The 16930-nt window shown below is 42.7% G+C and overlaps 1 protein-coding gene across 1 annotated transcript in view; it reads left to right on the top strand.

The window, feature by feature from the left end:
• Positions 1–16930, top strand: part of LOC137638564 (enolase-phosphatase E1-like) — a 50419-nt gene that overhangs the window by 29855 nt on the left and 3634 nt on the right. Inside the window, exons 3-5 of the mRNA XM_068370735.1 lie at positions 4238–4379; positions 12193–12334; positions 15706–15870. Coding sequence (XP_068226836.1) covers positions 4238–4379; positions 12193–12334; positions 15706–15870 — 449 coding nt within the window. The remainder of the gene's footprint in view (positions 1–4237; positions 4380–12192; positions 12335–15705; positions 15871–16930) is intronic.

The following is a 16930-nucleotide window of genomic DNA, read 5'->3' as shown; positions in this document are numbered from 1 at the left end:
CCAACCACTGAATTATCTTTCATTAGATTTTTCTGTTACATTGTAATTCTGTTTTCGCAATTACTAACTTTGAGAAAGGATAGAATTGCGTATTTCAGGTACAAACCACTTAAAGTTTCGAGTTCAGTGAAATAAGTGCAAACAGAAATCAAAGTGATAAGTGATTAGTGCGTGAGGGTACTTTTGTGCGCGCCAGTCGTCCTCCCAGTCCGGGACCTCTTGCAAGCTCCCAAGCCCAGGGGAGAAGCAATGTCGAAGGGCATAAGGGTTCAGCAGGCCTTGATCGGCGCACAGAAGTATTCTCGGTGGTTGTGGGCGTGTCTTACCGAGACCGTCACTCCCACCCGCAGACGATTGAGCCCTTATTTTGCTCGTCTGCAGAAGAGATTAGGGGAGAAAATAAAGGCAGAGTAACGCTGGTCTCAGGTCTCAAGACTTCTTAAACGTTAAGTCCAGACCTATGCCAGACGTACGAAGTTAAAGTTCACAACCCGAATGCAGTCATTGGGTTAGCTCTGACTCTCCTCAGTCATCAGTTGATCTCACTCCGCCTAAGAGGAGTAAGGTTCTGCCACAACAGATCTCTGCTGTTAAGGCTTTACCTCAGCAGAACTTAGTGTCTGCCGACCCCAAGTTAACTCTACTGCAGTCCATACAGTCACAACTTTCGGTCTTGATGCGTGAGTGTCGGGCTGAGAGTGTTGCGCCTCCGCCTCCGCCTACACTCCCTCCACCTACACTCGCTCCGCCTGATCACAGTACCTCCTGCCAGGCGTACGATGTTGTGAACTCTACTACAGTCCATGCAAGCACAGCTTTCGGACTTGATGAGTGAGTGTCGGGCTGAGAGTGTTGCTCCTCCGCCTCCGCCTACACTCCCTCCTCCTACACTCGCTCCGCCTGATCACAGTACCATCTGCCAGGCGTACGATGTTGTGGACTCTACTACAGTCCATTCAAGCACAGCTTTCGGACTTGATGAGTGAGTGTCGGGCTGAGAGTGTTGCTCCTCCGCCTCCGCCTACACTCCCTCCTCCTACACTCGCTCCGCCTGATCACAGTACCATCTGCCAGGCGTACGATGTTGTGGACTCTACTACAGTCCATGCAAGCACAGCTTTCGGACTTGATGCGTGAGTGTCGGGCTGAGAGTGTTGCTCCTCCGCCTCCGCCTACACTCCCTCCACCTACACTCGCTCCGCCTGATCGCAGTACCACCTGCCAGCAGTTCCACCTGCCAGGCGTACGATGTTGAGACACGTGCTGAGTTTGCTGTTCCCTGTGGTGTTCAGCCTCCGCCTTTCTTAAGGCAACCTTTACATTGGGATCAGGAGGATTATACCTCTCTTCCTCCGCCTCCACTTGCTGCTCCACCAGTGATGCAACACTCGGTTGAGGTACAACAACCTCTCCCGTCCATGAGTCAGTCTCCTCAGCTCTTGCTGCAGCGAGCTCAACCCTCCATAAGGCAAGCACCACAACACCTTAGCCTTGCGCCTCAGGAGCCTCAGCTTGCGAGACATTTACCTTGTTCTGCGCAGCCTCTTCCTCATCGCGCTCCGACTACACCACAGCCTTGGCTTACATCTCCAAGCAGGGAGGGACTCATTCGAGGAAGTTGTTCGAGATCGCAAGGGACCTCCTCATTTGGTCAAAAGATCGAAAGCTCACGCTGGTATCGAGGCTCATTCAGGGCGATATGAATGTCATGGCAGATCGCCTCAGCCGGAAGGGTCAGGTCTTCCCCACAGAGTGGACCCTTCACAAGAATGTTTGCAGCAGACTTTGGGCCCTGTGGGGTCAGCCAACCATAGATCTATTCGCTACCTCGATGACCAAGAGGCTCCTCTTGTATTGTTCTCCGATTCCAGACCCAGCAGCAGTTCGCGTGGATGCCTTTCTGCTGGATTGGTCCCATCTCAACCTGTATGCATTCCCGCCGTTCAAGATTGTCAACAGGGTACTTCAGAAGTTCGCCTCTCACAAAGGGACACGGCTGACGTTGGTTGCTCCCCTCTGGCCCGCGAGAGAATGGTTCACTGAGGTACTGCAATGGCTGGTCGACGTTCCCAGGACTCTTCCTCCTAGAGTGGACCTTCTGCGTCAACCTCACGTAAAGAAGGTACACCCATCCTCCACGCTCTTCGTCTGACTGCCTTCAGACTATCGAAAGACTCTCAAGAGCTAGAGGCTTTTCGAAGAAGGCAGCCAGAGCGATTGCCAGAGCAAGGACGACATCCACTCTCAGAGTCTATCAGTCTTAATGGGAAGTCTTCCGAAGCTGGTGCAAGGCCAATGCAGTTTTCCTCAACCAGTACCAATGTAACCCAGATTGCTGACTTCCTGTTACATCTAAGGAACGTAAGATCCCTATCAGCTCCTACGATCAAGGGTTACAGAAGTTTGTTGGCAGCGGTTTTCCGCCACAGAGGCTTGGATCTTTCCTCCAACAAAGATCTACAGGACCTCCTTAGGTCTTTTGAGACCTCAAAGGAACGTCGGTTGTCCACTCCAGGCTGGAATCTAGACGTGGTCCTAAGGTTCCTAATGTCACCAGGATTTGAACCGCTCCAATCAGCCTCTTTTAAGGACCTCACATTAAAAACTCTTTTCCTCGTGTGCTTAGCAACAGGTAAAAGAGTAAGTGAGATCCACGCCTTCAGCAGGAACATAGGTTTCACATCTGAAACGGCTACATGTTCCTTGCAGCTCGGTTTTTTGGCTAAAAACGAGCTTCCTTCCCGTCCTTGGCCTAAGTCGTTCGAGATCCCAAGCCTGTCCAACATGGTGGGGAACGAACTGGAGAGAGTACTTTGCCCAGTTAGAGCTCTTAAGTACTATCTAAGAAGGTCAAAACCATTACGAGGACAATCAGAAGCCTTATGGTGTGCTATCAAGAAGCCTTCTCTACCAATGTCTAAGAACTCAGTTTCTTACTACATCAGGCTTCTGATTAGAGAAGCAAATTCTCATCTGAAGGAAGAAGACCTTGCTTTGCTGAAGGTAAGGACACATGAAGTGAGAGCTGTGGCTACTTCAGTGGCCTTCAAACAGAACCGTTCTCTGCAGAGTGTTATGGATGCAACCTATTGGAGAAACAAGTCAGTGTTCGCATCATTCTATCTCAAAGATGTCCAGTCTCTTTACGAGTACTGCTACACCCTGGGTCCATTCGTAGCAACGAATGCAGTAGTAGGCGAGGGCTCAGCCACTACATTCCCATAATCCCATAACTTTTTAACCTTTCTCTTGAATACTTTTTATGGGTTGTACGGTCGGCTAAGAAGCCTTCCACATCCTTGTTGATTTGGCGGGTGGTCAATTCTTTCTTGAGAAGCGCCAAGGTTAAAGGTTGTGATGAGGTCCTTTAGTATGGGTTGCAGCCCTGTATACTTTAGCACCTTTGAGTTGATTCAGCCTCCCAAGAGGAACGCTGCGCTCAGTAAGGAAGACGATCTTATTAAAGGCAGAGTAACGGTTCAAGTCGACTTCCTTACCAGGTACTTATTATTTCATTGTTATTGTGGATAACTGATTATATGAAATATGGGATACTTAGCTATCCTTTAATCTTGTACACTGGTTTTCACCCACCCCCCTGGGTGTGAATCAGCTACATGATTATCGGGTAAGTTTAATATTGAAAAATGTTATTTTTATTAATAAAATAAATTTTTGAATATACTTACCCGATAATCATGATTTAATCGACCCTCCCTTCCTCCCCATAGAGAACCAGTGGACCGAGGAATAATTGAGGAGGTGTCAACAAGAAGTACTTGAGTACCTGGCCACAGGTGGCGCTGGTAAATACACCCCCTTCTAGTATTGTGATAGCTGGCGTATCCCTGCATAGAATTCTGTCGGGCAACGGAGTTGACAGCTACATGATTATCGGGTAAGTATATTCAAAAATTTATTTTATTAATAAAAATAACATATTTCACAAAAGAATTTTCATGTCTCTCGTCTTTAGCATTTTCCATACTTAATTGAACATGCGGTCTCAATATTGTTTATAAAATACATTGTTCACCAGATTTGGGTTTTATTTATGTACAGTACTTCTAGAATTTATTTTATCATTAGGTGCTGAGCGATTTAAAGAAATACACTGAATATGATTTCTATTTACTACCAATTTTATTCCAGGATTATAAAGAATTTATATGATTCAGGTAACTTTTCAGTTTGTCTAACCACAATAAGATGTACTAAACACATTTTTTTTTGTCAGGCAGATCCAGTGCCAGTTGAGCCATTTTCAAAATTACAGCTATCCAAACCAATAGCTAGACCCAAGCGCACCAAAAAAGAGAAGCAGGAACAGGACAAAGATGCAGTCTCTACACCAGAGCCTTCTCCAGACATTCAAATTGGTAATCATCACTAATTATGTTTTATGTTTCAATAAGCTATCTGTATTGTAAGGAATTTCATAGAATTGAATTGTAGTTTCGTTTGTGTAAAATAGAGAGAGGAAAATCTTTAATATATGTTTTTTAAATATTTAACTTAGCCGGTGAATATATAGCTGCAACTCTGTTGCTCGACAGACAAACTGTACGGAAAAAACTCGCCAGCGATCGCTATACAGGTTGCGGGTGTGCCCAACAGCGCCATCTGTCGACCAGATACCAAGCTCTATGTAAACAAAGACTCAATGTTCTCTCTGTCGACGTGTCGACAAGACGTACTTTACTCGCTGTTGCTAAACTGGAGTTTTTCACATCATATTGGTGAAATACTATATTCTGGTTTTGAGCTTTCGCTGTGCAGGGTTTTTCTTCAAACAAATCCTTGAACTCTTTTTTGTATCGGATTCATTGTTGATGACTTAGATCGTTTTTTGGAATTTTCCCTTGACCAATTCAAAATGGCTGACCCTTCACAAGTTCCCAAATTTAGAAAATGCAATGCTAGGGACTGTTCTAGGCGTCTTCCGAAGGCTTCTATCGACCCTCACACTGTTTGTTCCAATTGTCGGGGTAAAACCTGTCAATTGGAAGATCGGTGTGAGGAGTGCGTGGGCCTTTCGGAATTCGATTTTATCGAATTTGAAAAGTACACACGCAGGCTAGAGAGAGATAGAATTAGGAGAAGTTCTTCTAGGTCTATTGATGTTTCCTCTCCTCATGCCCCACAACCTATTCCTTCCCCTGTAGTGGTTGTTCCTAACCCCCCTCCTAGCACTCAGGAACCTTCGATGGCTGACATGATGCGTGCCATCCATGCCCTGGGGGAGAGAGTAGAGTCCCTTGCAAGTGACCGCAATCAGCTCATGGCGGATGCTAAGGAGCTTAAGTGCCAAAGTGCAGTGGGAAGTGCTAAAGTGCCAAGTGATAGTGTTGTGAACAGTGTTGCGCTTGAGGGTTCGTCTGTTCGTGCCTGTCGTCCTCCTAGTCCGGGACCTCTTGCAAGCTCCCAAGTCCAGGGGAGAAGCAATGTCGCACGACGCATGGGTTCGAGAGGCTTTAATCAGCGAACAGACGTTCCCTCCATGGTATCAGGCATATCTCCCCAAGATCGCCCCTACCTACGTAAGACGAGAGAGCCCATTTATACCTCGTCGTCTGAAGGTGTTTCTCGTAAGAAACTTTGGACCAAGATCTCACGACCTTTAAAACGTAAATCGGTCCCTTCAGGACAAGTCCAACGTCCCGGTGGTAGCCACTGGGTCAGTTCGGACTCGTTGCCGTCATCTGATGACTGCTCACCGCCTAAGAGAGGCAAAGCGGTTCCGCTTCAGGCACTAACACCGTCTGTCGCCGCACCTGCTCCCGTAGACCCTAAATGGGCTTTGCTGCGAGACATGCAGTCCAAGCTTACGTCTTTGATGCAGGACTTTCATGCGGAGAAGGTTGCTGCCGTACCAGCAGCGAGTGCAGTACCTAGCCTACAACCTTCCAAGCGTTCGGTTGTGCGTCCTGTTGACGCTGAGGTAACCTTCTCACGTATACCAGTTGAGGGGGTTCCTCCACTGATGCGATCCAGTGTGGGTTGCCAGCCGCATGTTGACGTTAAGCGACGCACGGAGGTGGTTGTTGACGTTCTGGACGTTCAACAACCATCAGAGGTGACTTGTTTTGACGCGGTGCGTCAACCTCCGCAACCCAGTGTGGTTTCCACTGCGCAACCCAGTCGGTCTAGACAGTCTTCGGTAGACGCTGTGCGTCCTCGCGCTACCATGGTTGTTGACAGTTCACAGACTGTGCAGCAGTTCCATGACGTTGCGTCCGGCTCCGTCACGCATGCACCAGTGCGACCGGACTCAGCGAACCAGACGTTACCCACTCCGTTGCCGTTTCCTCATCAGTTTTCGGATGAGGAACTTTCTGATGATGATGTTGCTGCACATCAAGATGATCAACAATCAGAACTGGACGAGCCTAAGTCAACTCAACCATCTTTGGACTTTAGAAAAGTTTTGGCTATTTTCAAAGAGTTGTTTCCTGACCAGTTTGTTTCAGTGGCTCCTCGTTCTCCGCCTTCAGAGTTTGTTTTAGGCATGCCTTCTACCGCACCTGCCTTTACTAGACTCGTCCTCGCACGCTCGTCTAAGAGAGCTTTGCGGGTGATAGGAGACTGGTTAGAGTCCAAGAAGAGTTTAGGGAAGACAGCATTTGCTTTTCCCCCTGCTAAACTCTCCTCTAGATCGAGCATCTGGTATGCCACGGGAGAAGTTCTCGGCTTGGGAGTTCCTGCCTCTGCCCAGGGCGACTTCTCAAGTCTTGTAGACTCTCCCCGCCGCCTTGCCATGAGACGCTCAAAGATTTGTTGGTCATCATCGGACCTGGACCACCTTATGAAAGGAATCTTTAGGGCTTTTGAAGTCTTTAACTTCTTAGACTGGTGCCTAGGAGCCCTGAGGAGGAAAATCTCTTCGACAGATAAAGAGACTTCTTTGCTCATTATGTCCTGCATGGACAAGGCCGTCCGTGATGGGTCCAATGAGCTTGCTGCCTCATTTGCGTCCGGAGTCCTGAAAAAGCGAGAGTCTCTCTGCTCGTTCCTGTCTGCTGGAGTTACACCATGCCAGAGATCTGAGCTTCTCTTTGCTCCCCTTTCCAAGTGCCTATTTCCAGAAGTCCTGATAAAGGAAATAGCTGCTTCGTTAGTGCAGAAGGACACTCACGATCTAGTTGCGTCCTCAGCTCGCAAAGCTCCCCCTTTGCCTACATTGTCTGCTAGACCGAGGATTGACACTCCAGCGTCTCGCTTTATTCCGCCCTTTCGTGGCAGAGCCTCCAGCAGAGGAGGTGCTCGTGCCAAAGGGAAGCGAGGGAAGAGGAAAGGATCCAAGTCCTCTAAGGGCAGAGTCTGACTGCCCGCAACTTCAGACAGCAGTGGGAGCCAGACTCAAGAACTTCTGGCAAGCCTGGGAGAGGAGAGGCGCAGATTCACAATCTGTGAAGTTGCTCAGAGAGGGGTACAAAATCCCTTTTGTACGCAAACCCCCTCTAGCAACGTCTCCCATCGATCTCTCTCCCAGGTACAGAGAGGAAGAAAAGAGACAAGCCCTGAAACTGGAAGTGTCTCTTTTGCTAGAGAAGGGAGCGGTGGTCAAAGTCTCGGATCTTCAATCACCGGGATTCTACAACCGCCTCTTCCTGGTTTCAAAGAAGACAGGAGGGTGGAGACCGGTGCTAGACGTCAGTGCTCTGAATGTCTTTGTCACAAAGACGAAGTTCTCCATGGAGACCACAAAGTCAGTCTTAGCAGCGGTCAGAAGGGAAGACTGGATGGTCTCCCTAGACCTAAGGGACGCCTACTTCCACGTCCCCATTCACTCAGACTCCCAACCTTTTCTGAGATTCGTTTTCGAAAATGTGGTCTACCAGTTTCGGGCCCTGTGCTTTGGCCTAAGCACAGCTCCTCTCGTGTTTACGAGGCTGATGAGGAATGTAGCCAAATTCCTCCACTTATCGGACATCCGAGCCTCCCTTTATTTGGACGACTGGCTTCTCAGAGCCTCTTCCAGTCGTCGGTGTCTGAAGGATCTCAAGTGGACTCTAGATCTGACCAAGGAATTGGGACTCCTAGTCAATTTGGAAAAGTCGCAACTGGTCCCATCCCAAACTATTGTGTATTTAGGGATGGAGATTCACAGTCTAGCTTTTCGGGCTTTTCCGTCGGCCCCCAGAATAAGTCAAGCCCTGTTATTCATCCAGAACATGCTGAAGAAGGAACGCTGCTCAGTCAGGCTGTGGATGAGTCTGGTAGGGACGCTATCATCCCTGGAACAATTTGTGTCACTAGGAAGACTACACCTCCGTCCGCTTCAATACCATCTAGCTTTACACTGGAAAAAGGACAAGACGCTAGAAGCGGTCTCGATCCCGATTTCCGAAAAGATGAAGTCTTGTCTGACTTGGTGGAAGGACAATATCAACTTAAGAGAGGGTCTTCCCCTGGCTGTTCAGACTCCCAACCACGTTCTCTTCTCGGACGCTTCGGACGTGGGCTGGGGCGCGACACTAGATGGTCGGGAATGCTCAGGACTGGAACTCGAGTCAGAGGAACATGCATATCAACTGCAAGGAGCTGTTGGCAGTACATCTGGCCTTGAAAAGCTTCAAGTCTCTCCTTCAATGCAAAGTGGTGGAAGTAAACTCAGACAACACCACGGCCTTGGCGTACATCTCCAAACAAGGAGGGACCCACTCACTGACGTTGTACGAGATCGCAAGGGACCTGCTCATCTGGTCAAAAGGTCAAGACATCTCCCTAGTAACGAGGTTCATCCAAGGCAACTTGAATGTCATAGCAGATTGTCTCAGTCGGAAAGGGCAAGTAATTCCAACAGAATGGACCCTCCACAAGGATGTGTGCAAGAGACATTGGGCCACTTGGGGCCAACCAACCATAGATCTCTTTGCAACCTCGCTGACCAAGAGGCTTCCTATCTATTGCTCCCCAGTCCCGGACCCAGCAGCAATACATATAGATGCCTTTCTCCTAGATTGGTCACATCTGGATCTCTATGCATTCCCACCGTTCAAGATTGTCAACAAGGTACTGCAGAAGTTCGCCTCTCACGAAGGGACAAGGTTGACGCTAGTTGCTCCCCTCTGGCCCGCGAGAGAATGGTTCACCGAGGTACTTCGATGGCTAGTAGACGTTCCCAGAAGTCTTCCTCTAAGGGTGGACCTTCTACGTCAGCCTCACGTAAAGAAGGTACACCAAAGCCTCCTCGCTCTTCGTCTGACTGCCTTCAGACTATCGAAAGACTCTCGAGAGCTAGAGGCTTTTCGAAGGAGGCAGCCAGTGCAATTGCTAGAGCAAGGAGAGCATCCACCATTAGAGTCTACCAATCGAAGTGGGAAGTCTAACGAGACTGGTGCAAGTCAGTTTCTGTATCCTCGACCAGTACCTCTGTAGCTCAAATAGCTGATTTTCTCTTATACCTGAGAAAAGGACGATCCCTTTCAGCTCCCACTATCAAGGGCTACAGAAGCATGTTGGCATCGGTCTTCCGGCATAGAGGCTTAGATCTTTCCAACAATAAAGATCTTCAAGACCTCCTTAAGTCTTTTGAGACCACCAAGGAGCGTCGATTGGCTACCCCTGGTTGGAATTTAGACGTGGTACTAAGATTCCTCATGTCAGACAGGTTTGAGCCGCTACAATCAGCCTCCCTGAAAGATCTCACTCTAAAGACTCTTTTCCTGGTATGCTTAGCCTCAGCTAAAAGAGTCAGTGAGATTCATGCCTTCAGCAAGAACATCGGATTTTCGTCAGAAAAAGCCACCTGTTCGCTACAACTTGGTTTTCTAGCCAAAAATGAGCTGCCTTCTCGGCCTTGGCCTAAATCTTTCGATATTCCCAGCTTATCGGAGATTGTAGGCAATGAACTAGAAAGAGTCTTATGCCCTGTGAGAGCTCTTAAGTTCTATTTAAAACGTACTAAACCTTTACGAGGCCAATCTGAAGCTTTATGGTGTTCAGTTAAGAAACCATCTTTGCCTATGTCAAAGAATGCTTTATCATACTTTATCAGACTGTTAATACGAGAAGCTCATTCACATCTGAGTGACGAAGACCGAGCTTTGCTTAAGGTGAAGACGCACGAAGTTAGAGCTGTTGCAACTTCCGTGGCCTTTAAGCAAAATAGATCTCTGCGAAGTATAATGGACGCAACCTATTGGAGAAGCAAGTCAGTGTTCGCGTCTTTTTATCTAAAGGATGTCCAGACTCTTTACGAGGACTGCTACACACTGGGACCATTCGTAGCAGCGAATGCAGTAGTGGGTGAGGGCTCAACCACTACAATTCCCTAATTCCATATCCTTTTAATCTTTCTCTTGAAATGTTTTTAATGTTGTTTTTATGGGTTGTCCGGAAGGCTAAGAAGCCTTTCGCATCCTGGTTGATTTGGCGGGTGGTCAAAGTCATTTCTTGAGAGCGCCTAGATTAGGGGTTTGATGAGGTCCTGTTGTATGGGTTGCAACCCTTGATACTTCAGCTCCTAGGGGTCGATCAGCATCCTAAGAGGATCGCGAGGCTCCGTAAGGAAGACGTACTTATAAGGCAGAGTAATCGTTCAAGTCGACTACCTTACCAGGTACCTATTTATTTTGTTTTTGTTATTTTGATAACTTCTAAAATGAAATAAAAAACTCTTAGCTCATAAAATGTAAACATATATTACTGGTCTCTACCCACCATCCTGGGTGTGAATCAGCTATATATTCACCGGCTAAGTTAAATATTTAAAAATGATATTTTAATTATAAAATAAATTTTTGAATATACTTACCCGGTGAATATATAAATTAAATGACCCTCCCTTCCTCCCCAATAGAGACGCAGTGGGACGAGGAGAAAATTGAGTCTTTGTTTACATAGAGCTTGGTATCTGGTCGACAGATGGCGCTGTTGGGCACACCCGCAACCTGTATAGCGATCGCTGGCGAGTTTTTTCCGTACAGTTTGTCTGTCGAGCAACAGAGTTGCAGCTATATATTCACCGGGTAAGTATATTCAAAAATTTATTTTATAATTAAAATATCATATTTATATCTTTGTTGTCTGTTTTGAGCTATTTAGCTTGTTTTTCTGTTTACAGTGATATTAGGAAATTGTATATGCACTAACATTTTAACTATAGGTCACCAATTTGATACATGATATCTTGCAAATTATATTTATTATTATTATCGTTATTATTATTATTATTATTATTATTATTATTATTATTATTATTATTATTATTAATAACCCTTTTACCCCCAAAGGACGTACTGGTACGTTTCACAAAAGCCATCCCTTTACCCCCATGGACGTACCGGTACGTCCTTGCAAAAAATGCTATACAATTTTTTTTTTTTTCATATTTTTGGCATTTTCCAAGAGAATGAGACCAACCTGACCTCTCTATGACAAAAATTAAGGCTGTCAGAGCAATTTAAAAAAAAATATACTGCAAAATGTGCTGGGAAAAAATAACCCCTTGGGGGTTAAGGGTTGGAAATTTCCAAATAGCCTGGGGGTAAAAGGGTTAATATTATTATGACTAACTAAGCTACAACCCTAGTTGGAAAAGCCGGATGCTAGAAGCTTAAGGGCCCCAGAAGGAAAATAGCCCACTGAGGATAGGAAATGAGGAAGTAAATAAGCCATGTATGAGAAGTAATAGTAAAAATATTAGATATCTTTATTAGAGTATGTCTGCTGCCATGCATTTATGTAATGTGTATGGATATTACCAAGCAAAGGTACAGTATTACTGTGGTTGAAAAATTTTCCGAACCTAATGTCTGTTATGGTGTAAAATTTATTCCTTTTTATTAAAGTAAACTCTTTGTATATTTGTATATTTCTGAGTAAACTATTTCAAGCCATTTTAGTCTACGCAATAAAGAAAAAGTTAGAATTTGCATCAGATGCAACAGGAGATTCTGGCTTTAAACTGAGTGGATATTGTAGTACTTTAAACTGTATGGATATTGTAAATTAGTACTTTAAACTGTGTGGATATTGTAGTACATTCTCCTAAAGTAAAGAATAAGAATTCAATATGCTTCATTAATAATAAATACAGTACATAAGATTATGTCAGTCATTTAGACAAAATACATCCCAAACATCTCCATGATAATAAAGACAGGAAAATTAAGGTAATATTTTTTTTTATTTGTCCAATTTCGAAAAGATTTATTTTTTGTTTCAGAGTTCTGTTATTTCTTTCAGAACCAGAACTAGTTGTGGCTGCTAGAGACGTTGCTGAGAGTCTAGGTGGTGATGTGAATACTACAGAATCAGAACTTTTATCAACCCTTAAATCTCATGCTTCTGAAACCTCTTTAGAGGAGAAACCAAGTGTTAATCTCAGGTTAGAAAACTATTGTGTTCATGTTCCACTATTCACGAAAGGAAATAATGTTCTTTACTTACAATAGTAGATATCCAAGATGAGAACTTTCAAAGGTGAAACCTGTGCATGAAATAAATGGAAAATCTTTTGAATAAAAGTACAGTGATGCCTCAGGATACGAAATTAATCCAGCATGCGGTTTCGTATCCTGATATTTTCGTATCCTGAGTCGTGGTTTACATGTAAATAGCCTAATCCGTTCCAAGCCTTATAAAAAGTCTCCCTTTCTTTCATAAACACGCTAAACTGTAGTAATAAACATGCAATGCAGCCATTTCTATCATTCAATAATTAACACAACCGTTAAAAACAGCCTAATCCATTCCAGAAACCACTATGAGATTAATCAATAATGTAGTTATAGCCAGGTTATCCCCCCCAAGCCCAAAGAAAACGGTCCGTTTTCTTTACTACTGTATAAAAGTTACGGTACTGTATGTACGTAAAGCATTTAGATCAGTGAAGGTGTATTGTTACCTGTACGTACACCTAAATTAATGATTGATACCTGTACACTCTGAAAAAAAGGTTACAGTTAATTAGTGTAACAAAAAAGTTGAAACTTACCTTTTGATTGAGACGATGTCCGATAGCGAAGTCGCGGCAGAGGAGGATGGCATAAGGCAGAAAACGTAACAAGTGACAGACTACGCACAGTAATTTACACACTTAACACATTAACACTTAAACTTTACGAAATAAAAAATGGAAGAAATAATTAACACTTAACATTACGTATGGAAAACTATAAAATGAAAGAAAAAATTACTTTAACACTTAACGGTAACATAAAACTTAAAATTGAATTTTTTTTTTTTTTGCTTTTTTATAACTTTACGTTTTTCTTATTTTCTAAATCTCTTCTACTTCTTCATCACTTTCTTTTTTTCTGTTTCTTTTCTTTACTTTCACCTTCTAATTCTTCATCCCTTCCTCTTTTCTGTTTCTTTTCTTCACTTTCACCTTCGTCTTGGCCTACTAATACCGCTGGCCTCTTTAATAAGAAACTATCCATTGAAGCTTGTTTCTGCCTACTTTTCAACACATTTCTAAAATGCGTTAGGCAAACGTAATATAATACACTACGTAACAAGTGACAGACTACGTACAGTAATTTACACACTTAACACATTAACACTTAAACTTTACGAAATAAAAAAATGGAAGAAATAATTAACACTTAACATTACGTATGGAAAACTATAAAATGAAAGAAAAAATTACTTTAACACTTAACGGTAACAAAACTTAAAATTGAATTTTTTCTTTTTTTTTGCTTTTTTATAACTTTACGTTTTTCTTATTTTCTAAATCTCTTCTACTTCTTCATCACTTTCTTTTTTCTGTTTCTTTTCTTTACTTTCACCTTCTAATTCTTCATCCCTTCCTCTTTTCTGTTTCTTTTCTTCACTTTCACCTTCGTCTCGGCCTACTAATACCGCTGGCCTCTTTAATAAGAAACTATCCATTGAAGCTTGTTTCTGCCTACTTTTCAACACATTTCTAAAATGCGTTAGGCAAACGTAATATAATACACTACGTAACATTATATACAGTCTATGTATAGTAAACACTAATACAGTACAGTGCACAGTAACGAATGTTTATTAACGATAACACGTGGCTTACGAATGTACTGTATATTAACACTAAGTCAAACAAGCGAAAGCACACAGTGTCTGTTAACGATACCGCGGTTGGAATGAAAAGAGAGAGAGAGAGATGAACGCCCGTGCGTAGGCAAGCTGGGATAGTTGCCGACCAATAGGAAAGCAGGATCTTATGGTGTCAGCTAGCGTCTGAGTAGGGAGATAACCAATGGGTGAGCGGGAGGCTGTAAGTGAGTCTACCCAAGTTCAAAGTCAGGCGGCGCGCGCTTTTTAAAATTACTCTCGGCGAAGAGTTGGGATCTCGTAAGGTTTTCGTATCCTGAAATTTTATCCGTATCCTGGGGCATAAAAATCTTCGAATCACTTTTCGCATCCTGAATTTTTCGTAAGCAGAAACTTACGTATCCAGAGGTATCACTGTAAAACCAAATACAAAATAATCTACCGTACTTATTTTGAAAGTATTTTAGGTAAAAATAGCTTTAGAAATTTTTTATGCATATGTATGCTAACTAACCAAGAACAGTTGAGTGTAGGTGTTAGGAGTTATCAGCTGCGAGCCTAGGTTCATTATGTTGGACTTCAGAACTTTTCAACTTTAGAACTAACTTTTAGAACACACCTTGATCATATGTTGAAGACTTACTATAGTTATGGAGTTGGGGCTTTAGGGGTGTGATTCAGACACTAGTTTCTTTTATTTCTTCAAAATATTATAACATATTTTTAGAATATACAAGGGGTTTTAGTTTTTTATGCTGCTAATCTTTTTAAAAGATTGAAGTTTGGAAATAAGTATTGATGTAAGTTGTTGACCTGTTAACACTACATAACTAATAAGTTATGCAGTGTTATCAGGTCAACAACTGATACTATATGTATCAGTTTATATAAGAAGGGCTGGGTGATTCACCACTGTAGTTAAAGAAGGAAGCTCTTTAAAAGACCCAAAAGACATGGTCATCCATAAGGAAAAGGACTAAGGCTATAAGGAAATGGTGTTGTAATACCAGTATCATCAGGTTTTAGGAAGAAAATTAATTATGCTGAGGAGATTTATTTGTGTTGAGTGCAGACAATAGGGAAATAGTTTGCTTTGATGGGGATAAGGAGATACTTTCCTTTTAAATTTTTTGACTGACTACAGTGTAGATATTTTTAATACTGTAGTTGCAACATGCTGTAAAGTTTTAGTCTTTTTTAATTAAATACATGTTGGGAAGAATGATGGAAAAGGTTTCAGAAGGGAGAATTATTAGATGAGAAATATTAAAAGTGCAATTATAGAAAGGTATGATGAAAATAAGGTACCATATAGAAAAAATAAAAACATGAGATTAACAGCTTTGTAACTACAGTTAAAGTTAATTCACACTTATCAAATTAGTAGGTTATTGAAATATCCATAAATATTGTTTTTTCTTAGAAGCTATCATTAATAAAATCATGGAAGTACATTTTAACTCAAAAGGATTTTGATTTTATACATAATTTTCCAATTAACCTTGAATGTATTAGAGGAAAGCGTGACAAAGTAAATACTGTTATAAGTGCTTTCATATCTCACACTTGCCAATTAATTATTCTATTCAAATCAAAATTTAGTTTTACTGAGAAAAGGGAATACAGTATGCTGTATTGATTGAAATAGAACTTTCAGAAATTTTTTTGGCTGCCAAAAATTTTATATCACATCCATATTCCCTCCTTGTTTCTTAGTGAACTGTTTGTTGGAATGAAAGTGGAAAGAAGTACGAGGAAGCCTGTGGTGGAACGGAAACAGTACGGCAGGTATGATAAAGACCCATCCACCAAACAGCAGGGTTCATCTGAGGAGGAATCTTTCTACAAAAGATCTTGGTCATCTCAGCACAGTCGATCAAGGTAATGAAATGTTGAAAGGAATAATTGCAGATAATTTATCTTTTCCTTGTCAGGGAATGCCATAGTGATAACTATTAAATATAATAAAGTAGCTATCATTGTCTTTGTTAATTAATTTTTTCTTTTATATTAATTGTATTTTTTGAAAGAAATTTTGGTGTACATATATTTTTAAGGGATTTTTTCTCTCCTCAAACATTGATATTCCCAGTTTGAATATTCTTGTCAATGTAGCTTATGCAAGAATGAGCATCTTTAGCGCAATTATGGACTTGCTCATCGATCATCATCAAGAAGCTCCTCATAGTCACAACTTCAGAAGGCTACTGCTCAGCTTTTGCAGTATCTTCTGACCAAAAAGAACATCCTTTCCTCCTCATGGGAATTATCATTGCTTGTGAAGAGCTTCGAGCAGTCTTGCCAATTCCAGATCCTCAGGCCCATTGAGTAGATATGATCCATGCATTTAATCTTAACACATGCTCCCTATGAACCTTTTAAGGTCGTCAGACTGAGTTCTGACTCTCAAAACTGTTTTTTTTGCTAGCAGTAGCTTTGGTGAAGAGAGCTTGTGAGTAGAAAAGACCCTTATTTATCCCACAAAATTTGAAGGTTTCTAGTTTGGTGCTTGATTTGTAACTAAACTCAGAGGTAGTCAACAAATGACCTTGATTTTAGGCCTGAATCCCCTTGCTTCTTGAAATGTTGAATGGTAATCAAGAAGAGATACTTTTGTGTCCCGTAAGGGCTCTTGGGTGCTATTGAAGAGGATTCAACATGTCAGGCTTGAGTGGCAGAGACTCTTCCTTATCGAACTAGAGGTCACAAAGTCAGCAGTATTGATGCCAATTTAGACTGAAGATTCTTGCAGTTGGATAGGTGATGCAGGAATTTATGGAGTGCCAAACAACCTTCACAGCATTCTATTCTGGGATTACAGTATACTGTACCCACAATTTCTTCAACACTTTTTCTGGGTTCTGTGGTGGCAGTTGTGTAGCCAAACCAGCTCCCATATGGGATAAGAAAAATCTTGTATATGGTAATGTGCTCGATGTAT

Source organism: Palaemon carinicauda, chromosome 3 (genome assembly GCF_036898095.1).
Source record: "Palaemon carinicauda isolate YSFRI2023 chromosome 3, ASM3689809v2, whole genome shotgun sequence".
In the NCBI taxonomy this organism is placed as follows: Eukaryota; Metazoa; Arthropoda; class Malacostraca; order Decapoda; family Palaemonidae; genus Palaemon; species Palaemon carinicauda.
This window is presented reverse-complemented; position numbering and strand designations above follow the sequence as displayed.